The sequence below is a fragment of the Hesperophylax consimilis genome, chromosome 10 (assembly GCF_061612785.1).
Source record: "Hesperophylax consimilis isolate HC1 chromosome 10, BYU_Hcon_1.0, whole genome shotgun sequence".
Lineage (NCBI taxonomy): Eukaryota > Metazoa > Arthropoda > Insecta > Trichoptera > Limnephilidae > Hesperophylax > Hesperophylax consimilis.
Window position 1 is genome coordinate 1,406,368 of NC_142845.1, and position 25,722 is coordinate 1,432,089.

Sequence of the window (25,722 nt, forward strand, 5' to 3'; positions counted from 1 at the left end):
TGTACAAAAATCATGCCCCTTTCTAAATATGTATTTACGATTCTGCACCTTTTTGGTATTAATATTAACTCATGTTTCAACCTGTTTGTTCCAACCTAATTGATTTTCCATTTTAATTGATTTTCTTGTTCAATATGAAACAAACGCGCGGCAGGTGGGTGTGTTTGGATCGGTTCAAACTGATATATGGTTTACATAACAAGTTTACCTTTAACCAGTTCCAGTTTTGATCCAGTTCCTACCAATACCTAACCATAAACTTGCTGGAAAAGTATTTTAAATTGGAAAAAATGCAAGAACAGTTTTTAAAACAGAACAAGGATTGGTACTATCTTTAAAACAAGTTGTTGTGAAAAGTAAAATAGGAAGGAAATTGATTATCTTGGAAGTGCTTAATATCGTTTAAGCACTCATTCGTTTCGTTGTGGCGATAATTACCTCGAGGTATCACGGTGGAACTCACTGTATCGTGATTGTGTTGTGTGCTCATTTGCTTTGATACAGTGGTAAGTGATTGATTATCCTGTTTTATTTTTTTCCATACATTGTTCATTCCTTCACATACTACACCTAATTCTAACAAACACCATTATATTCATTTGGTTTAAATTATGTAGTCTACATTAATGTACATCTGAAGCTGTAATTCGTAAGCAGTTTTGGATGTAACACCTATATTGTTAACTTTCAATGATATTGAAAATGATTTCTTCTCAATAAAATGTTTTTTATTTCTTTCAGATGAATCATTAGTATTTATTATCTCTTTATTAAGCCAAATAATCTTGCATTAAAAGTGGCAAATCCTCGAATGCCACTTTTTAATTATGAAACGTATGAATTTTTTTGTCTAACCAAAAGTTGCAAATCCTCAAATGTCACCTAATGCTATTCAGAGATGAGGCCGATTTGTTTACTCACGCTTTGATCAAGGAAGTGATCTCGGCTGCTCCCCACCATTGCCCCGATATTGCCTTCGATTGCAGGGAGGTGTGTAACCTGTAAGACCAATTGTTATAATTATACTGAAAGTCCCTGTAAAAACTAGCATTGACGAAATCTTTACAATTAATAAATACTCCTTTATATTCATAAATTCAAACACAAGAAATAACAGCTAGCACGCACATCAATCCATCAAACAACCACAAATACAATATGTGGAAAAAAGAAAAGAGAAAAAGCTTCTGGTTCTATGATATTCAAATCTTCATAAAATGCCACACTCAACTAATAAAACTCTAATAAAATGTTGGGTACGAAGCAGAAAGAGATTAGAAATAGAAAACATACTGATACCAATTATAGTACATATTATATATATATATATATGTAAACACCTCAGTACGGGAAATTCCAGTGTGGATATCAATTATCCACTTGCAAAGAACAAGAAAGAAAATAAAAAATATTATTACTACACAAATTTATAACATTTAAATTACAATGGGCAATGATAACTTCGAAGTTCGCCCCTTGTAAATTGACCCCAAAAAAAGATATGTTGTCTTTGGTTATTAGCAACAGATAAAAAAGTGTTCTTTTGCTGCAGTATCTACCTACTTTACGAGTTTTTGATATTTTGATCGGATACCGAGGCTAAGCTGGATGTGAAGGTATCCCACTAAGGTCTCCCGGAACTGGTTTTCCTTGACAGGATGAGTGAAGGTTACGACGCGAAACACAGGTCATCCAAAATACTGAAATCTTCTTTCGTTTTTTCTTTTTAATTTTATATATTTTTAATAAATATTTTTTTGAGTGGCCCAGTCACGTCATAGTCATCTTTGATGAAACAGTTATAATAATAGTTTTTAGTGTTTCTCCGGGTTATGAAATCTTCAGAGAATTTATTTAAGTTGCCTTTGTGCTATGCATAAAAACCCTTTCTCGTAAAAATTAGTTTAACATAGAAAAATAAGTTGATTTTTCAGCTTCTGTGTAAAATGGAACGCATATTTTCAAAATTCTTTCTAAAATGGCAAGCATATTTTACAACTTCTATGTAAAATGGAAAGCATATTTTTAAACTTCTGTGTAAAATGGAATGAATATTTTTCAACCTGCCATCCTTGCCACTATTAAACTCCATGTGCCGACTAGGAATACAAGACAAAATATAACATTCTTCTGCAATACATACACGACCAACTATCAGACACACTCACTGACCAATAGGATGCATGATCTGGGCAACAAGTATGGGGGTGCTATTGATTTTTTTATTGACTCCATTTATAGAATCAAGCGAAATCTATACCAACACTTTGTCGAATCCTACAAATTAGAGTAGCGTTGGTAAATTAGTTTTAATGTTTTGTCTTACATGTAGTGTTGTTGTAATTTCTTTTTTACTTTATGTTACTCTTACGTTTTAATAATATTGCTTCATGTTTAGTTTTTTTTTCTTTATTTTGTTTTTCTTTTAATTATTTCTTAATATTTTCTCATTATACTTGTAATAATAATTCTACAATTGTGTATTTTGTACCTACTTTACAACGGATTACATCTATTTACTGTCAGTATCTCCTGTATAATACAGATATTCTCTTATGTACACTGCATCATGTATCACTTCTATGTAAAAGCCCTTTTCGGCGTATATATATATATATAAAGATATATAAATAAATAAACTTCTGTGTAAAATGGAACGCACATTTTTGTGTCTGTTATCTTCACGAGCCAGATGACAACGTTTCTGTAAACCAAATTATTGTCCTCATTTTATTTTTTTAAACCAACAGTTTATTAGAAAACGTTTGTAAGATTTAATTTTAATATAAAATTGTGGTACTTATACCACACGAGCTTACAGACTTACACATCAGGAGCCTCGATATATAGGTAAACAAACCATGTTTTTAATATTTTACGCATATTAATTATTCAATTAAATATGCAATATACTGAATGCAATAGATTTAAAATATTCTAGAATCTCAAGGAACTGGTTTCCCCACCTTTAGTATACTTTTATAGGTTACCGAACTTTATCCTCTGGATGTAAATACTAAATATACTACACTGAATGCAAACTTTTCCATAATATGTTGTTATATTGAATTTAGATACTTGAGGAACATGTAGGCCCCCTCTCCCCTTCACTCTTCACTCTCTTCCAGGTTCTCGGACTAAATCCCCCAGATGAAAATACGTACTATCTGAATGCAATTCGTTCCAAATACTGCTTATTGAATATTCCAGAATATCCATTCCAAGTGTCCTTAATAAATAATAGACTTAGGACGGGTTGTTTTAGAGAATGTGAACAATTCATCAAATTTCAAAGTTAATTTTCACGTTCTGTTAAGGTTCTATCCAATTTATGATATAATCTCAGTTTTGTGAAGCACCTGGCCAATAATGATATAATAATAGAACTTGGATAGAACAGGATTTGACCGGTCAGTGTTTCGGTCCCATCGCGTTTGGGTCCCATCCAGGCGAAGTGTGTTCGATTCCTCGGCTGGCTAAGTCCTCCATCACAACACAAGCAAAATTTTCCGCTTACTGTGGTGGTAGTAGGAGGTTTTCAAATATTTTCAGGTTATCCGTAACCCGGGAATGTTTGTCTTTCTTTTTTTAAAAAAAGAAGCTTCACAGAACTTGAAAATCGACTCGATGAATTGTTCAAATTCTGTGAAACAATCCAACCTCAATGTTCATTCGTCTCCCACCGTTAAAAACAAATTAAATTACTTAAAGGTAATGATTTGAGATTTTTACGGCCAAAAGAACTATAGTGATTTGTTTTTGGGATATTATACCGTGTTACGCTACCTCCTTCTTTAATATAATTTAAAAATTTAATTTTGTGCAATAATTACACATCTGCCCTGATGATGGACACTGCAATGCTGTCCAAAACGTTGGCTAAAGAAGGAGGTAGCGCCACACGGCATAATACCCCAAAAACAAATCACTATAATAAATTACTTAAAGTTTGTAAATAACAAATATCACACAACAAGGAGAAAGAAGAGTTAAGGTTTAAAGGAAAAAAAAGTGTTGAACTCCATATTTATCGATTTTAAGTATATTTATGGCATTAGTATTTTAAGTACCTAAATGAATGGCTTTAGTATTTTGGTGGGTACTTGTCATAGTTTGAAAAATGTTTTATTTTTATTTATATTAATATAAATTTTAGAAGTCATCTGCGAAGCTGATGTCTCCTTCCGGCCAGACTGTTTTTGTGATCCAGGGCAAGTACTTTGTCACTCTGGTGAAAATATCAGGAGAACCCATTCCACAAGTTTTTCCGTAGGATTGTAATCCTATCACAGTATAAAGCGAGGAAGTTTTATCTACTGGAAGATGGATTGCTCCCATAATCTGAAAATAAAAATAACAATTCCATTTTAAGACTCATTTTTAAAAAGCAAGATTACCGGATAAAAAAGAACATGATACGATTTTGTATGAATGCTTAGTTTCATCGATATAAAGTTTAGGTTAGATTAGGTTAGGTTAGGAAGTTAGGTTTGTTCTGTTTTATCATGAAACTGGTGTTGCGGAAACTCTCCTCTAAATTTTATGGAAAATCTTGGCTTGTCCACGGAGAAAAATGAGTATTGCTAATTTTTTACAATTATCTTCGTATTATTGGTCGTTGAAGCTTTTAGTAAATTCAAAGAACACGTGTCCATGAATTTTCATTTACGTTGATAATATATAATGACAAAATGCGAAAATATTAGGATTTTTACATTCGTTTTTTACTAAAAGTTTATCAGGCCGTTTCCTGATAAACTTTTACCAAATTTCTTACATATCGGAACACGTGTCTATGCACCTTCATTTACCTTGATGCACCTATGCACCTTCATTTATATAATGACGAAATGCTAAAATATTAGGATTTTTACATTGTATTTTAATAAAAAATTATCACGAATCCTATCAATTCATCAGTCAAAGGCCTACAATTCTGTTTTTAATCGGATTACGAATAATTTGAAGAGATTCTCAATAAATTATAATAATACTCATTTTCTTGGTGTTGGATTATATGAATTTTTTAGTGCAAACTGGCTTAACCCATAGCACTGCAAAGGATTATTACTATTAAATCAAATTATTATTATTTTTAATTTGTAAAATACACAATTTACACACCATACAGTTGTTTTTCCAGTCTTGACTTTGGGTGATCGAAGCGCACATTTGAGTCTGTGGTAATCCCTTCGGGTTATGACGCCTGAAGATTGCGCTAGTATTGTAACTTGCTACGCACTCCCTATGGCTCACTGTCTCCATCGAGGATTTTCGCATAGCCATCCCTAGAAAAAAAACTTATTATGTATGCAACACACAACAGGAAATATTTACACAGTGTTCGGAAACTCTCAGTACAAGCGGAATACTGAAGAATCAAAAAAATCACAATTTTTAAGTCAAATTTAATAAATCAAAATGATTTTTTTAATTTAATATTTCTTTAAAAGAAGAAAAAAGTTTTGGGCAAAATTATACATTTTAAATAATTTACAAAGTTGCCGCTAAAATCATGAAGAACCAACTTTTTAATGGCCTACATTGTATAATATGAATCACAAATAAAAAAGTAGTATTAATCCGTACTAGATATGCACCTATTTAGTGGCCTAAATTGTATAATATCAAACACAAATAAATAAGTATAATAAAAAAGTATAATAAACAAGCCCCCAAAGGGCACACAAACTCCAACGGCTCGGAGGGCTTTGAAGCAGAGAATGGACGGTTATCTCGAGAGTATTTCCTCCTGGGGTAAAAGTAATCTCGTCGAATTTAATGTTTCAAAGACCCAATCCTGTCTGATTACGTCTAAAAGGGATCTAAATGATAATCTAGTCTCCTTCAACGGAAGCAATCTTCCGAACAGGCCTTCCATTGATATGCTTGGTGTAACTATAAGTGACCAGCTCAGGTATGGGGGCTCCATCGAAGCCAGAGTAAAGCTGGCCTTTCAGAAGCTGGGCGTACTGTACAGGGCCCGCAAATACTTTAATAGTACACAACTGCTGACCCTATACAAATCGCAAGTGCGCCCTACTGTCGAATTTGGCAGCCATCTCTGGTCCGGAGCCCCTAAATACCTGAAAAAAACCCTTGACTCTGTGCAAAAACGGGCGGTCCGTTTGATAGATTCCCCAATCTTAACAAGCGGACTGCAATCTTTAGAGCACAGGCGTCAGGTAGGTATGCTGTCCTTGTTCTATCGGTATTACAATGGAAGATGCTCTGAGGAACTAGCGTCATTGATCCCTTCAGCACCGGTGCGTAGTCGGGATACACGCCAAACGCGCGCCCAACATTTGTACACAGTTGACACTTGTCACATGAGAACGGGTCGCTTCTACGATTCGTTCTTAAGTTCAACAGCTCGGCTGTGGAACGAACTGCCGGCCTCTGTGTTTCCTCCCTCCTACAACATGGGACTCTTCAAGACCCATGTTCACTCCTTCCTCTCCACAAAAAGACCCTCCACACAGCATCCCCAAAGATGACATAGGCCCTGAGGGAAATTATTTTCTTCAGGGCCTCCCGTGTGGAGTTAATATAAAAAAAAATAATAAATAAAATAAAGTAGTATAAATCCATAGTAGATATGCACCTTTTTAATGGCTTACGTTGTATAATATGAAACACAAATAAATAAAGTAGTAAAAATCCGAACTAGATATGCATCTTTTGATTAAAAATGATAATTTTTCAGAGTGGTTTAGTATTTTGGTCCCAAATTTACGTTTTGTACGAAAAGTAGTGCGTTTCTCTAATAAACTAGATTTTTTTGTTATTGTATTGCATATTTTTAACTTTTAAATTTTTTATTTCAAATTCCCCCCATTTTAATGATTTGAATGTCAACTAAATTGGGATACAAAGTTGTCATTAAAAATAACCAAATGCTTACTAGCTGAGCGAAAAGAAAGAAATCCTGTTTTACTCGACTGTTTTGCATTAAGTCTGTCTGTTAATTTGTTTATGCATTCCATTCCGGCCAGAGTTCACATTGTTTCTGAATTTCTCATCTAAATTATCAATCATATATGTTACCCATCTTAGGAAAATTAGAAACGCCTGCTACTTTGTAAGCGAGGTGAATTGTTCACGGAAGTACTATATATAAAAGTATGGTAATAAATTGTTCTGTTTGAAAATAAAATTTTACTTACCGATTGGCTCAAAGCCAGCAAGAATCATAGTAGTCCGTGGATCTTCCAAACCAGAGTCCAGACAAGCTGGGTGGATGGTCTTGCTAAACTTCTTCACCTTTCTTGCCAACCTGGAAAAACCATCTTATTAGTGCACTGTGTTTTACATTTAGGTCTTTATTTTGTTTACATTTAGTTCTTTATTTTATTAGCGAAAATTTACACCATCACAATGCGACACGTCGATTGCGTTGCACCGGCTAAATAAATCAAATATTGAACGCAATATTTTAAGCTTTGAAGTTTGAACTCAGAACTTTGATCTTTGAACTTTATAATTTCTATCACACTTCGCTACTGATCATATTGCCATGTGAATATGTGACATGTAATCCGTCCGGCCTAAGGTGATGCTGGAACGAGACGGGTGCAGATCACGTGGTGCGCTAGGTTGTACCCAATTGATATAACAATTTTTTTTTTAAAATTTCAGTGTTAGTATTTGAAACGTTTTAATACGTCTGGTGTCTCAAAATTTACGCATTTGAATGCTGATAATCATAGATTTATAATAATATGTTTTGTTTTTATTATTGATTAGTATTAAATTAACATGAACACTACTTTACCTTAGAAGGCCGATATCATTTCTCTTCTTAATTCTATCGAACTCCGGATGATGTATACTTTGAGCTATCAAATAGTCAGTGTAGTTGGTGTCAAATGACCCCATCAGGTTGGTGGTCCCGAGGCGGACCAAATAAGGTTTTAGAGAACTAAAATCAGAAGCATTTGATGTACAACCTAAGAAAACAGCACTTTTGGTCGTAGAAGAAACAAAGTATGTAGGGCACGTCATCGAGAGTAATTTGACGGAAGACGATGACATCGACCGGCAAAGATGAGCGCTCAGCATAAAGTCGAATATTATCAGTAACAACGCCTACTGCATGATTATAAGCCTCCCCAGATACTGAAGTGCTTCCAACATGCTCATGGAAGGGCAAGTACCAGGTTTTGCAGCCCTCATAAGAGTCCGGGAAGCAAGTTTTAAGGGAGAAGACAAAAACTCCAAAAATATCCTTATCGAGGAATCCCGCAATAGTCCAGACTCAAGAACCGCAGCACTCTGGACAAGTTGTTGGCCCTGTCAAATCTAAAGCTTAACTTAATCTTTTTTGTTGTTGTTCTCATTATTTATTTTTTATGGGATTTGTGAGATTACACAAATCTCCACACATTTTGGAAAAAAGTCGTTATTTTATTAATAATGATACCTATTAGCATTTTTCTAGTAAAATAATGCTACCAGTTGCGAGGTTTACATAAAAGAAAGAAACAATTTTAATTTCAAGGATTTGTTAGGAGCAACGCTGGTCAATTGCGGTAAGTATCAGCTAGAAAAATAGTATTAATAGATTAAAATATAAAAAAAATTTCTTACCGATCACCAGGGAATAAACAATGAGCTGCTATCAGGACAAATAAGTCGGACACGAGAGTACCCGGACAAAGAAACTGTAATTTTGAATCCGATTCAGACTTGTACCCTACAAATGCCTGAAAAACAAATTATATTAAGTAGGTAATGTATATAGTTTCGACACCAACCGGGTCTTCTTTAGGACAAATACGTATTAAGATAATTATGATTCTAAAATACACATCACCGGGTCCACTCTTTAACGCATTTAAAAGACATTAAAAAGCTGATATTAAACCACATTTTATAAAAATAAACTTTCCTTTAATATCTAACTAAGCTCTACAACAAAAACCCACTCTCATTCAATACTTACAAAAATATTATAACATTCAAATCTCAAATAAAATGATGGATGCAAAACATAGGGAGATCGGAAACAAAAAATATACTGACACCAAATACAAACGGAAACCAAAACCAATCAACTGAACAAAACTAAAGGATATTGAAAATAGATAATATACTGACACCAAATACAAACGGAAACCGAAACCATTCAACTGAACAAAACATAGGGATATTGGAAATAGATAATATACTGACACCAAATACAAACGGAAACCAAAACCAATCAACTGAACAAAACTAAGGGATATTGAAAATAGATAATATACTGACACCAAATACAAACGGAAACCGAAACCATTCAACTGAACATAAGATAGGGATATTGGAAATAGATAATATACTGACACCAAATACAAACGGAAACCAAAACCAATCAACTGAACAAAACTAAGGGATATTGAAAATAGTTAATATACTGACGCCAAATACAAATGGAAACCGAAACCATTCAACTGAAAAAAACCAAGGGATATTGAAAATTGATAATATACTGACATCAAATACAAACGGAAACCGAAACCATTCAACTGAACAAAACTTAGGGATATTGGAAATAGATAATATACCGACACCAAATACAAACGGAAACCGAAACCATTCAACTGAACAAAACTTAGGGATATTGGAAATAGATAATATACTGAAACCAAATACAAACGGAAACCGAAACCATTCAACTGAACAAAACTTAGGGATATTGGAAATAGATAATATACTGACACCAAATACAAACGGAAACCGAAACCATTATACTTAACAAAACATAGGGATATTGGAAAAAGATAATATACTGACACCAAATACAAACGAAAACCGAAACCATTCAACTGAACAAAACAAAGGGATATTGGAAAAAGATAATATACTGACAACAAATACAAACGGAAACCGAAACCATTCAACTGAACAAAACTTAGGGATATTGGAAATAGATAATATACTGACACCAAATACAAACGGAAACCGAAACCATTCAACTGAACAAAATTTAGGGATATTGGAAATAGATAATATACTGACACCAAATACAAACGGAAACCGAAACCATTCTACTGAACAAAATATAGGGATATTGGAAAAAGATAATATACTGACACCAAATACAAACGGAAACCGAAACCATTCAACTGAACAAAACATAGGGATATTGGAAAAAGATAATATACTGACAAAAAATACAAACGGAAACCGAAACCATTGAACTGAACAAAACATAGCGATATTGGAAAAAGATAATATACTGACACCAAATACAAACGGAAACCGAAACCATTCAACTGAACAAAACCTCGGTATATTGGAAATAGATAATATACTGACACCAAATACAAACGGAAACCGAAACCATTCAACTGAACAAAACATAGGGATATTGGAAAAAGATAATATACTGACACCAAATACAAACGGAAACCGAATCCATTCAACTGAAAAAAACATAGGGATACTGGAAATAGATAATATACTGACACCAAATAAAAACGGAAACCTAAACCATTCAACTGATTAAAACATAGGGATACTGGAAAAAGATAATATACTGACACCAAATACAAACGGAAACCGAAACCATTTAACTGAACAAAACTTAGGGATATTGGAAATAGATAATATACTGACACCAAATACAAACGGAAACCGAAACCATTCAACTGAACAAAACTTAGGGATATTGGAAATAGATAATATACTGACACCAAATACAAACGGAAACCGAAACCATTCTACTGAAAAAAACATAGGGATATTGGAAAAAGATAATATACTGACACCAAATACAAACGGAAACCGAAACCATTCAACTGAACAAAACATAGGGATATTGGAAAAAGATAATATACTGACAACAAATACAAACGCAAACCGAAACTATTCAACTGAACAAAACACAGCGATATTGGAAAAAGATAATATACTGACACCAAATACAAACGGAAACCGAAACCATTCAACTGAACAAAACATAGGGATATTGGAAAAAGATAATATACTGACACCAAATACAAACGAAAACCGAAACCATTCAACTGAACAAAACATAGGGATATTGGAAAAAGATAATATACTGACACCAAATACAAACGGAAACCGAAACCATTCTACTGAACAAAACATAGGGATATTGGAAAAAGATAATATACTGACACCAAATACAAACGGAAACCGAAAGCATTCAACTGAACAAAACATAGGGATATTGGAAAAAGATAATATACTGACACCAAATACAAACGAAAACCGAAACCATTCAACTGAAAAAACATAGGGATATTGGAAAAAGATAATATACTGACACCAAATACAAACGGAAACCGAAACCATTCAACTGAAAAAAACATAGGGATGTTGGAAAAAGATAATATACTGACACCAAATACAAACGGAAACCGAAACCATTCAACTGAACAAAACATAGGGATATTGGAAAAAGATAATATACTGACACCAAATACAAACGAAAACCGAAACCATTCAACTGAAAAAAACACAGGGATATTGGAAAAAGATAATATACTGACACCAAATAAAAACGGAAAACGAAACCACTCAAATGAAAAAAAAAAAACAATAATAATATATTTGTAAATGTTCAAATAAAATATTCCTTAATTTTTTCATAAATACTCATCATCTATACTACTAAATATTTATAGTTTGTAAATGAAATCCTCAGCACGGGATATCCCAGCGAAGATATTTTATTTTATTTCTCTATTTGTTACAAAAAGGTAGATATTAAAACACTTATTATTATTATTGCTAAAATTTTTTTTTCAAATTTGACTTTAAAATACCAACGTAATGTTTCTTGGAAAACTTACAACTTTAGAAAAGATTTATTTACGTATCTGTTTAATTAGAACATATATAATTTTAAGTTGCTTTATGATGATCATTATTTATCGAAACAATTTGAATGATGGTATTTATGTATAGGTAAAAAGAATAGTGCTTCCGGATTTTGAGCTCTGAATATATTCGACCTTAATACATTATTTTGTTATGATAGATAGAATCTATTTAACAGTATAATCTTTTCATTCTGATTCTCTTAATCTCTGGTAAGGTTATTATACTTTAGTAATTATAAGTCTTAAGGCATTAAAGAGGAGTATTTATTCAAAAGCACTATTCCTCGTGTTGTTTATGTTTTTTTTCTTATTTAATTTTTTGTTTAATTACTGTATTATTATTTTTTCACAATAACCCCACACATGAGGAAAATGATTTCCGTCAGGGCCTATGTCATCTTTTTGGATGATGTGTGGAGGGTATTTTTAAGGAAAGGAGGGAGAGGAAATTCTGTGAAGGTAAAATATATGTTGGGTAAGAATCTAGGGATTAGTGTGTCAGGAGTGAGGGACATACGAATATATCCCTCCCACTGCGACGCAAGGCGATGTGTTGGAGAGGTCAAAGGGTCTCCCCAAACTAGCTTCTCGTAGCGAACCACTTGGGTCGATCTATGGTGGAGGTGTTGGTTATCCAATAAATGGTTCCCAGGGCGGCGGTACCCAAGCCCACATCCCAAATTGAATAGTGCTAGAACATCTGTTCTGCCGTGTGGTATCTTGAAAAAGTCATAGCGACGACTACGCTGAAGCTTTCGGGCATGTATAGGACATAGTATTCCAACTGGTTTCTAGGCTTAACCTATTTGTTGCTTCAAGTAAGTTTGTATGGTACACAAACCTCGGATAAGTTCCACGCGTCCGCAAGTAAGTCTGTATGGTACACGAACCTCGGATAAGTTCCACGCGTCCGCAAGTAAGTCTGTATGGTACACGAACCTCGGATAAGTTCCACGCGTCCGCAAGTAAGTCTGTATGGTACACGAACCTCGGATAAGTTCCACGCGTCCGCAAGTAAGTCTTTATGGTACACGAACCTCGGATAAGTTCCACGCGTCCGCAAGTAAGTCTGTATGGTACACGAACCTCGGATAAGTTCCACGCGTCCGCAAGTGAGTCTGTATGGTACACGAACTTCGGATAAGTTCAAGTAGACGTAGCTGAGATTTTTTTATGGATTTGTTCCAGCATGTTTAATGTACCAATGTATATTGTAAATTGCATGTTTGGATTCCATACTTCGCCATTGATAATAAAACAACTTCAGTTCTGATCGGAAAATATTTTTAAATTACAGTTTGAACTTAACAAAATAGAATAATGTACACTTAATGGTGAGTTTATGCCGTAATCCGTCGAGGCTAGTTCAACCTTATTGCCACAATCGTAAGGGGTACGTGGCCACTGGTCATTCTTTGGCCAATGAAAGAAATTTAAAGAAACTAGATGTTATACAGAATAGAGCTATGAGATTAATCAAATGAGAGAGCAGCTTAATTGGATTCTAATAAAAAATACACTTATTTAATGTGTTAATTTTTGTGCATAAAGTCATGATCAACCAAATGCCAAAATATTAAGTTTTTATTAAGTAAACGCACACTACATCGGAAGAAGTCACCAAAATTGTGTCCAGTTCACTAAACAAACAATGTGCTTTAGACCCAATCCCAACGTGGCTTCTGAAAAAGTGTCTGAAACATATAGTACCGTTCCTAGTTTACTTATATAACAAAACTTTTGACCTAGGCGAGGTACCCCAAGTGCTTAAGAAGGCCCTTGTCTCACCAATTTTAAAGAAACTCCAACTAGATTCTGAGGATTTAAGTAATTATCGTCCAGTGTCAAATCTACCGTTTATCTCAAAAATCCTAGAAAAAATTGTGATCAGGCAGATAACCGCCCATCTGGCGAAAAATGAACTACTGTCAAAGTACCAATCTGCTAATAGGAGGTACCATTCTACAGAGACTGGATTACTGCGCGTGTTGTCAGATTTGATGCTTGCAAATGAGTCAGGTAAGCTAGCTTTGCTATCATTATTAGATCTGAGTGCAGCATTTGACACCATCGATCACAATTTCCTGATCGACAGACTGGAAAAAACTTTTGGACTGTGTGGTGAAATTATTAAGTGGATAAAATCATACCTCTGTGGCCAAACCCAATCTGTACAAGTGGGCGGTAAAAACTCTCCCTACGTGACCCTGACTTCTGGAGTCCCCCAGGGTTCAGTCTCGGGGCCCCTACTTTTTATTTTGTTCATCAATGATGTTGCCAAAATTATAGATTCATTCGGACTTCTTTCCCATTGCTATGCTGACGATCAACAAATCTATTTCTACTGTGTACCGAATGAGAAAGACAAATTAAAAGATATCACTGTTAAATGCATTGGTGCCATAACAGAGTGGATGTCTTCGAACAAACTTAGACTAAATCCATCCAAAACAGAATTTCTCTGAACAGCAACAAAAAAGCGCCAGTCAATGTTAGACAAAACTCCTCTCATTACCTCTGGCTGCAACATCATCCCTAAAAATGACATTAAACTCCTAGGTGTTCATCTAGATGAAGATCTCTCACTCAAATCCCAAATTAACAAAACAGTAAGCGCAGGTTTCTTTCATCTGCGTCAAATCAAATCTATATAAAGAAATATTCCGGCTAACGGCACAAAGATGTTGGTAAACTCCTACGTTGTATCACGACTCGACTATTGCAATGGCATATACGCAAGTCTCCCTAAAATATACACTGACAGACTTCAGTCAGTTTTCAATGCCGCAGCAAGGCTGATAACTGGCGTGTCCAAATATTCCCACATCTCACAACATTTGCGAAACCTTCATTGGCTTAAGTGCCCTGAGAGAATCCAATTCAAACTCTGCTGGATGGTTTTTAAAGCCTTACATGATATGGCGCCAGCCTACTTTTCGGAACTCTGCATTCCAAACGATGTTAACGTTAGGCAAGCAACGCTTCGATCAGCATCTTCAACAGCCATAGGTAGACTTTCAGTACCTATGCGCAATCACAATACCAATTTTGGAGACCGAGCTTTTGCAGTAGCAGGCCCAACAGCTTGGAACAAACTCCCTTCATATCTGCGAAAGATCGAAAGCTCATCTGAGTTCAGAGCAAAACTAAAGACTCACCTTTTCAACTTGTCGTATCCAGAATGATGACCTTTTTTATTTTTTTTTTCATCAGTAGTATTTCATTGCTCAGTCCAGGGGATTTTTCAACTTGACTTTTTTTTTCACCGTTTTTAACCGTATATTACGCGTAAACAATTTTTTTAATAATATTTTATAACTGACACCACGGGCAGAAATCATAACAATCGGTATTTGAAAATACAAATTAAATATGTATGTTAGTCGTAAATCTCTAGTTTAAGCCGTAGTTGTAAGTCGTATTATAGCGGTATTGTGTAAATGCCCACTTGGTCATAAAAATATGTATAGCTTAAGTAATTAGTTAAAAGTCTTAGTTGTAAATGACTCGACATTAGTCTTAGTTATAAGTCTCTCTCTATCTATGAAACTTAGTTATAAACCAAAAGTAATTAAGTCTAAGTGATCAATGCATAAATTAAGTTGTTAAGCGCCCTTGAGGTGATTTTCTCACGAAAACGGCGCTATATAAATAATCCAATCATTATTATTATTATTTTAAGGATGAAATTATTTTTAATAGAGATGTTCATAATTACGAAACCAGAAATGTAAATAGAATTCGATTGCCACATATGAAGAAATTAAAATCACAGAACTGCCTAATGTACAAAGGACTAAAGATGTATGATGAAATGCCCGAAAGTCTGAGAATGAATGTATTTAAAAAGAAATGTTATGATTATTATAAAAGTTTCAAAAATGCAATATTATCTTGTTTATATTAGTTACCACGTGAGGAAAGTCACCCAATTCGACGTGGCTGCCTGCGAGTGTTTGTACTCTAACGTTTTGGTCCTTTTCGGTGAGACGTTCACACACTAGAAAATAAGTAGGTATTATAATATTACACAATGTATAATCTATAATATGTCAACATCGTTTAAGTTGGAAATGTATCAGTACCCTTTTCCACCATGTAAGTGGAATAGTTCCCGCAGCAAGCAAATTGTCCACTTTTATCCATCAGTGGTTGCTCCGTTTGACTGTTGAAAAAGAAACATACAATGTAATTGTGGTTGAAATTATAAATGTAATTGTAATGATATTTGTAATTTTATTATATTTACAATTTTAATTGCGATTTAAAATAAAATTATAATTATGAATTTATTTGAAATTGTAAATTAAAATACTGCAGCCTTGAGTGCAAGCACAGTATACTCCTTGAGGAAGATGCTGCATCACTTATGACGGCATGATAACACTTTATATAAAACATGCGCGGACACCCAGTACAGGTTCTAGTGAGGTGTTTACTAAACGCCACCAATAACCTATAAAGTTGCTGATTATTACTATTTTTTGTATTACTGGTACTTATTATGTAAACTGTATTTACGTGAATAGAATATAAATAATAAAACAAAAATTATACTTATAATTATAGTATAAATTTTATTGAAATTGTAATATTAAATTCAATTGTAATTGTAATTACAAACTATTATTATTATATGTAGCTGTGCAAATATAAAAATAATATTTTTTTATTCCGGGTGAGGAGGTTTGTGCAATCTCATATATAAAGTATACAATAATATCAAATGCACTTGTAATTGTTGTAGAAAGTAGTCGTTTTCGTCAAAGAAATGATTGAAAAAAATTGTAATCAATTTGATTGTTTTAAGTTAAAACCAAATAATGTCTCAAAATCAAGCAAGAACTGAAACAAAAAAACTGTAAAAAGGAACGAGTTATGAAGAGATGGGTAATTTATTATAGAACTTTCTACAAAACTTTTGACTTTTTAATTACAAATTATAAGCCATAGAAAGAGTACGCAAGTCAACATAACTTGTAAAATTCAAAGAAATCATTCGTCGTCGTACTCAAACACAACAACGAACCCGCTAAATTTGCCACTAATCTGGCTAGAAGGAAATGAACTACTCGTGTTAAATACCAGCGACACATCCTTACATAAGATATATTATTAAATATCTAGAAGATATGGAACCACAAAGATTAAAAATTAGTGTAGGGGCCGGAACGCTCTCAAGGTGATCATAGCGCTGTAGCAAAGATATCAGGTAACTAATTCTTAAGACACTTTTTCCTTTCTTTTTTATATTTTTCTAATCTTTTTAATGTGGGTAAAAATTTTAACTTTGACAAATGGTTGTTTTTTTTTGTTTTTTTTGTTGTTGGTTTTTTGGTTATTTTGTTAAAGGAGTTTTACTTTACTTTTTAACTGTTTGATGAATCATATTGAGTCTTGGATAAATACCATTGACACAAACATTTACTTGCCGTAAAATCCGACCTGCTGTAACATCTGACCAGATGTAACTTAATTTTTTTTTTTTAAATATTTTTCAATCATGTCTTTTGAATTGTAATTCAGTAAACATTGTTTATTTTTTCAATTTTATTTTCTAATCTTCTACAAAGATAATGTATGTATGTGAGTAAAATTTTAACTGTTAATAAACACAAGTATACCCACAAACTGGCGATGCCTATGTGGGATTTTTTGGATAATCTGCTAAATGTATTATTATTTACTTTTTAACTGTTTATATAAAAAAAGTTGTTCCTTTATTGTAAAATTATACCAATGTATGTACCAGAAAAAATATTGATAAAAAAATATTTAAAAAAATATTTTGAGTAAAAATGTAAACAAAACTTTAGAATCCGGTGACATGTTTTTTTTCCAATTTAAAATATTAAAAATCAGTTAAGTAGTATTGGGCAGTTAGGATTGGGTTGAGGGATTGGTCGGTTACTAGGCTGAGTGACCAGTGATGACATGATGAAAAAAAAATAATTTGAAAAAATCAATACGTCCCTTAGCAACATGTATATTATATTGCACTATCGACCCATGTTTCCTGGATCAACATAGACATAAAATAAAATAAAATAAAGATTTTACCTTTTATAAATCGTTTTGTTTATAAATGATGAAATGTCACGAAAAACCCAAGAAGTGAGTTTGAAAGAGAAAAGACATAAAAAAATATCACGTTGGCAGTTTGGAAATTCCAGAATAATGTTTTCTAGATATAGTTAACAATATTTAATATGAAATACAAATATAATAATAATAATATAATGTTATTAATAATATGTGTTATTTAACCTCCCTTATCAATCTTCTTCACCTTTTCACATAATACTGATAACATTTAAGCTATTGATGAAAATAATCACGAAAACAAATAAAATGAAACAGCCATTGATGTAACATTATATACCACAGTGGAAACGGCCAACTGCTAACATTAAAAGCGCTGAATAGAAAGTATCAATTTAAAAAAATATATCTTAATGCAGTTGTTTTTAATTATGAGTAATTTTCAGTTTGATTGTAACAAATCTCTTTAATTTTTACACTTTTTATACGTAAATATTATCAGTACGTTTTGTTTCTAATTCTAATTCTAATAGTTTAATGTTTCACTTGTTGTATGTTATATTTTAGTTATTAATATTATAGATACCTAGATATTTGTTTTCATGATCTACTTAGACAGAAAGAAAAAAAAATATAGAAAAATTTGCATGTCTCGAATTATCGGTCCAATATCCATAAAAATAGCAAAAGAAATAAAAAATGCGGTCTAAATATAGCTTTCAAAACCAATAATAACATAGGAACAAACCTTAAAAACTTTAAAAGTAGAAATCCTAAACTTAATAATAGTGGCACATATGAATTAAAATGTTCGCACGCCCACTACAACGCTACTTATATCGAACAGACGGGAAGGGCTTTCTCAACTAGATTCAAAGAACATATAAGATGTTATAATAATAAAAGCACCTTTTCAAAATTCGCAGAACATCTCTTAGTAATAAATAACGTCCCGCTTGCCAACAATGAACTTAAACCCTTGCACATAGAAAGAAAGGGCCTTAGATTAAATTTACTTGAACAATTAGAAATTAATAAAAGAACCAATAACATTTTGTGACTTATTAATTTGAAACATTTGTCCTTCTCTATACCTAGTAAAAAATTATGGTTCATAGGGCTTTTGCATTCTGTGTTCCAGAAATCATCCAGCGTTAATTGGTAATCTACCGTACTATGAATGTGGAGAAACATTTTTTTCAAAAATCAATTTTAGAACACGGAGTTGAATCTTTTCTATTTTATTTAATAACGTTTTGTACGTATGTTATTCATAACTATTAACTCGGTATCCTATAATCGATTTGCTAAAAAATTTGAGCAACCGCTTGCCTTAATGTTCCAAATTTATGAAACCTAAAAATATGGCATTAACGGTGAAAACTAGGTGGATTTATTGACTTTAAGCCACAAGACCTATCTACACCTAGACCAGAAACAGAACAATGAATTTAATTAACATAAGACCTAACTACACCTAGACCTCAAACAGAACAATGAATTTAATTAACATAAGACCTATCCACACCTAGACCAGAAACAGAACAATGAATTTAATGACTCAGTGGCCATTTTTTTTACTAAATTATAATATTGACACTAAATTAGAAGATTTTCACTAAATTAGAAGATTGTTTCTGGGATAGTTCTGATATAATAATAATGATAAAGACAGAAGATTGTTGCTGGGACAATTCATTATACTAATAATAATATTTGTCACTAAATAAACACAGAAGATTGTTGTTGGGACAGTTCAGATATAATAAAAATAATATTTGGCTGATATGCATCGTCCTCAAGGACGGTGTACACTGTGTACAATCACGTGTGTCACATACGCGGTGCATGCAAATTCGTGCGCGACTCACCTTCGCCTTTTCCTCATTTCTATAGTGCTTTAGGTTGTCTTGAATCCGGTGTCCGTGGTCGAGGGGTAAGGCTATCGACTAGCAATCCGGAGGTTGCGGGTTCAAATCCCGTGGTATGAAAAAATTGAATAATTTGTGATATTTCAAATTTTTTTTCATTTAAAATAATATGTAGGATATTTGAGGAACGTTCTAGAGTGGAAGATAATCTTAGTACCGCCCTGGTGCAAGACCACTATTCAGAATTTAAACGTTGCATAAAGTGACTTTAGCCGTGTTTGGTGATCAGATCTGAACAGCCAGGTTTTATTTCACCAACCTTTCCCTTTACAATACCTTCAGCTTCTAAACATTCATCATGCCATAGTCTCACTGGCTCCAGACGGTTGAGAGCAGTTGGGACTCTTGTGTGGTATTCCATTAAAAAAAAAAAAAATTGACACATAAACTAGTCTTTTATCATGGTTTTCTTATTCGTTTCGCCTCTATTTCAAATGGGTGCTATTGTGTATGTAAATGAAAATTAAAAAAAAGTAAATAAATTTGATTCAGCAGGTTTTTGCAAACTAATTTACAAGCAGATAAAATGCCAAACGTTCGATTTGAAACAGAACCTTGCTACTCTTAGCAAATAATAACAAATAATAGCTGAGTTGATAAAAGCGTCAGGTTACCGCCCGGCTTAGTGGGTCAATGATAATTTGTCTGCTATCTAATACCTTCACTATGGAACATGCAACATTTCTGCTTACTGTGAGGGTTCTTTGTAACTCGGGAATGTTTAACGAAAAATGTCGGGAAAAATAAAATAACCATCACGCTGTTTCCCCACCAGGGTAGGCAGAAAGGATGGACCGCCAAACAACTCGGTCTTGGCACACGCTCCTTGCCTCATTCACATTTATATATCGTCTCATACATACTCTTATCTTATTGTAACTCTTGACATGGCCGACTCAAGTATCGGATTTCCTTGATCGTGCCAAGTATTCCTGAGGCGTCCCCGGCTTCTTCTACCATTGAGATTTCAAAAATTATATTTAATATTTTTAATACGAAAATTTATAGAGTCGTTAATATTGTCTTCATTGATTGAAAAATCAATCATTAATTTTTTCATAAAAATAAAAATATTTATCCAAGACTTATGAAAAAGTCAATAGATGTCGCACATTAAAATAAAAAAAATGGATATATATATTTATCTAAGACTATAATCTTACAATCATACATAAAATCAGCAATAAAAAAATAAATGTTGTTAGCTCGCAGTCAGAGTAAGACACAGTTAAAATGATGTAGGTTTATATTGTCGAATTAGCTCAGAGGTCAGAGCACTCTCCCGGTAAATGAAGAGGTCTTGGGTTATCTGTTTTGCAATTTTCGTTTGAGAGTAGTTAATTTAGTCTTATTTTATTAGATATTAAAAAAATAATAATTGCCTCACCTGAGAACATCTTCACAATTATCGCCTGATAAATACGTCCCGCGTGACCCGTCTTTCAAATCACAGGACTTTCCTTCTTCCGTTGTGTTGGTAACGTGGATTGTACCCATAGTATCTAAGATTCAAATTCAAAATTAATATAACAATCATTTTCTTACAAAAACAATAGTTGAGCTGCTCGGGTGTAGACTATGTTAACTGACAAAAACAATAGTTGAGCTGCTCGGGTGTAGACTATGTTAACTAACAAAAACAATAGTTGAGCTGCTCGGGTGTAGACTATGTTAACTGACAAACACAATAGTTGAGCTGCTCGGGTATAGACTATGTTAACGGACAAAAACAATAGTTGAGCTGCTCGGGTGTAGACTATGTTAACTGACAAACACAATAGTTGAGCTGCTCGGGTATAGACTATGTTAACTGACAAAAACAATAGTTGAGCTGCTCGGGTGTAGACTATGTTAACTGACAAACACAATAGTTGAGCTGCTCGGGTGTAGACTATGTTAACTGACAAAAACAATAGTTGAGCTGCTCGGGTGTAGACTATGTTAACTGAGAAAAACAATAGCTGAGCTGCTCGGGTGTAGACTATGTTAACTGACAAAAACAATAGTTGAGCTGCTCGGGTGTAGACTATGTTAACCGACAAAAACAATGGTTGAGCTGCTCGGGTGTAGACTATTTTAACTAACAAAAACAATAGTTGATCTGCTCGGGTGTAGACTATGTTAACTGAGAAAAACAATAGCTGAGCTGCTCGGGTGTAGACTATGTTAACTACAAAAAACGATAGTTGAGGTACTCGGGTGTAGACTATGTTAACTAACAAAAACAAGTTTTCAGATATAGAAAGTTTGGATGCATAAAATTTACATACAACTTTAAACGATAGTATTGGAAGCTTTTGTGCCAAAATATTGTATTTGTAGATACTCGTTGGATATATTTTTGACCCTGAGAACTAGCGCTTTTAACATACGCGTTAGTTGTTATCTTATTGTGTTTTGTATTTATGTATGCAAAGGTAAATTGTTTTAGAATAAGAGTTGAAATTAGAGTTGTTTAATTGATATGACGTTAAGTTTGTTGAATTTTCGTCACTGGAAGAATTTGAAATGATGGCCTTGAACAGCCTTGAAGGTTGAAAGTCAGAAACAATCGAAAATAAAAGTTTTCGTAATGCAATGAAGTAATTGAATTAAAATTTTTAAGCCATTTAAAAATTTCCCTAAAACCTTTGAATAGGTTGCCAGAAAACGATTTGAAGTTTGAGCACATTTTTGAAAACCTTTAACACATTATCGTTTATTCTACTTAAGTTAATGTTATAGAATAAAACATAATTGGTTATACGTGCATGAAAAGTTAAATATTCCTGCCTCAAGTTATTCACGTTCAATGAACTGAAATTGGCTTTGAATTTCAGTGTCATTTTGGAAATAGGAAGGTCCAGACAAGCTGTATAGTAAATTTGGTCCTTGAAGTGTATTTCTTTTAAATAAAATTTTGACAGATTTCGTGATTTTCAAGTTCTGCTATTCATTCGAAATGTACGTTTCTATCTATCTATCTGATTTTTCAACCAAAAATACATATATTTTGACAATATTTGTTTTTGAAAGAACCAATTTTTTATAAATATTTTCAGCTTCACAAATCCTACAGTTATAATATCTCATGATTTATAATGACTGTTAGTTTAACAAATTCGACATTTATATTAACCCGTGATTTATCACTGGTCTGCGCTAGTATTTATTACAAAACACGACAAGGAAAGAACAATCTTACATATCCAGAGGTTTTAAGAGGATAGATAAAATGATAAACTTGTCGAATTCCTTTTTATTGTTTTATTGAAAAAAAAATGTTTATAAGACAGTTGAAAATATCTCCCGAGTAAAAATAAATGCCGCCGACGGGAATTGAACCCGCGCCTTCTGATGTCCGGTCAGACGCTCTGAACCACTGAGCAACGTCGGCTTATTCAGGCGGCATTTATATTTTACTCGGGCGATATTTTCAATTTGTATTGATATTACAGGCGACTAATTATTGCTTATAATAATTTGTCGAATTCCGCTGCACGATTGATTCGTAAAAATATATAAATAGCACTTGGTTTCAACTTATCTATTTATGCGGTGGCAGACGATTAATGTTCCATTTTTTCCCAATCAAAGTTATGTTTGAAGGTCAGGAAATACGAATAAATTATTAAAGAAAATAAAACTATCACCATAAAAACCCGTTTTCTACATGTTTACTCAAACCCCCGACATAAATAGTTGTCTCCAGTAGATATTTAAGTTGAAATCAAGTGTAGTGTTTCCAGAGATTTTTGGTAAAAATTAATAAGTATGTATAGCATTAAAAGAAGTTAAAACCAACATTATTATTTTGTGCATAGGTTTACGTATATATCAAAGCACCCTACATTACATATATTAAACAAGATATCATTAATAGTAACTGTGAATAGCTACATACCAATAGAGTCTTCGTCCAACTGCGCATATATTCTCGAGACTAAAAAACACATGACAAGAAACAAACACCTGACATTTGTGCCCATCTTGAATTGTTTACAGGTAACGTTTAGACTTTGTCTGAAGGTATCACCTTGGTTTCAAAGACACACGTCTGACTCGAAGAGCGCTCTGCTTGAAAACATTATAACTTATATATTATTATTATTATTATTGTTGGGTTATCTCAGAGTAGAACGCTGCTTGACCAAGTGGTCGACGCAGAGGTGTAGCTAACATCTGGGCAAATGGGCAATGAGCTACAGGCTGCTCTTAAGTCCGGGAATGGTTGGGGCCCGCATTGGTTAGTAGGGGTATACACATTTAAGGCGAAGCACTAAAACGAAAAAACACAAAATGATGTGTTTTTGGTTTGAAAATTTGATCGCTTAGAAATATTAAAGATGCTTTGATTAAATACTGCGAATATAACAGAAGAGTTGGCCTTTGAAACAATCGAAAAATTATTTAGATAAGTCTTTTTGTGAGCTTAGAAAAAAATAAAGCATCAGGCCAATAAAAACTATTTTAAAATTCAAAATCTCCTTCTAACGAACTTCTTTTCGGTTATGGTATTATTCTATGATGTAGAAATTTTAGTTCTTTAGAAAATTATCGTAAAAGATTTAAATAGTTTGCCCGAACATCGCAAAATAAAATAAAAATAAAAATTTTGGCGAGGTCTTTTTCTTGCATAATTTAAATCGGCGGCAGTTTATCTGTTTAGCCATCTAAAAAAGTAGTGTTATTGTTGACGGCCCGATTTCAAATGTTACACTAAATGGTGCGTTGGGTGTGACTTCATGTTTTTTGCGAATTTTTATGTTTTGTTCGTATTGTAACTTTATCATTTTGGGAGGCGGTATGGGTACCACTTTCTCGGGAACTATTCGTTGGATACACCTCTCCCATGGGTGATTAGGGTGTCTGGGTTCTTGGGGTAAGGTATGTCCAGGTGTTGGAGAGGGAGCTGGGGGAGTGCTTCTCACCTCTCTATCCGGACTCTTCCTTCCCATAACCTCCTCTCCTTCAATTCTTTAAAGGACTTCCACAATATTCCAGAAAGATAACATAGTGACACAATTTTTTTAAATGTTATTAATGCATTTTAATAGAAATGAAACTGAAAATCTCTTTAAGGCGAAGCACCACGTCGCATCGGAACATTTGGAATCGGGCCTCTAACAATAACACTCGTTAATATGTGTTTAATTTACCGCTTGAAGACGTAACGCATTACTTCTGCACTGGAATGAGATACGGAGTCGAATTAAAGTTGATATTATGAAGTTTAAAAAAAAAATAGATATAGACAAATATTTCCGGGTTACGATTAACCCAACAATATTTGAAAATCTCACACTACCACCAACAGGAAAATATTGCTTGTGTTGTGATGGAGGACTTAGCCAGCCGAGGAATTGAACACATTACGCCTGGGTGGGACCCAAACGCGATGTCAACTCAGCCACCAACCGGTCAAACGAAGTGGTTTACAGTAGTGAATGGTAGAAAAAGTCGCCCGAGGAAGACTTAAAGCATTATCTCTGCACTGGAATGAGATACAGAGTCGAAGAGTTTTTTAACAGTGTGGCGTCGAGAATAATCCATTGAATAATTAATAATAAACCACTCGACCTACTTAGGTACGTACTCGCAGTCGAAATCAAAACAGAGCAACCTACGTACATCAAGCACCTACTTGCCTATCGACGACAATAACATCGCAAGTCCGTCTTTCACATTACGAGAACTCGCCAGAAGGTTTGAGTCTCCCGCCTAGGCATAATTTCCGCGCTGTCGAAGGTTCCTGAAACATACAGTCTGTGCGAGTGCCTAGGATTTAGTTGCCATCCACCTACCTACTGCTGCCGTCGGCCGTGTAGTATAAATATGCCCGACGCAGCGAGTCAGTCAGTCAGTCATCTATCAGCCGTCAGTTAAATCAACGAGTGATCACTCGCGCTCTTCTTACTAGCGCGAAGGCCAACGTACCC

At 33.8% G+C, this 25,722-nt stretch overlaps 1 protein-coding gene across 1 annotated transcript; it reads right to left on the reverse strand.

The window, feature by feature from the left end:
- Positions 1 to 4,014: 4,014 nt before the first annotated feature.
- On the reverse strand, positions 4,015 to 23,883 carry LOC149420157 (serine protease Hayan-like). The gene is made up of 9 exons (XM_089636426.1): positions 23,688 to 23,883; positions 21,192 to 21,306; positions 15,917 to 15,996; positions 15,743 to 15,831; positions 8,590 to 8,705; positions 7,775 to 7,921; positions 7,167 to 7,276; positions 5,125 to 5,288; positions 4,015 to 4,341 (listed from the first exon to the last, which is right to left on the reverse strand). The coding sequence occupies exons 1-9, from the start codon at positions 23,770 to 23,772 to the stop codon at positions 4,153 to 4,155; spliced, it is 1,095 nt and encodes a 364-aa protein (XP_089492552.1). The 5' UTR covers positions 23,773 to 23,883; the 3' UTR covers positions 4,015 to 4,152.
- Positions 23,884 to 25,722: the final 1,839 nt, after the last annotated feature.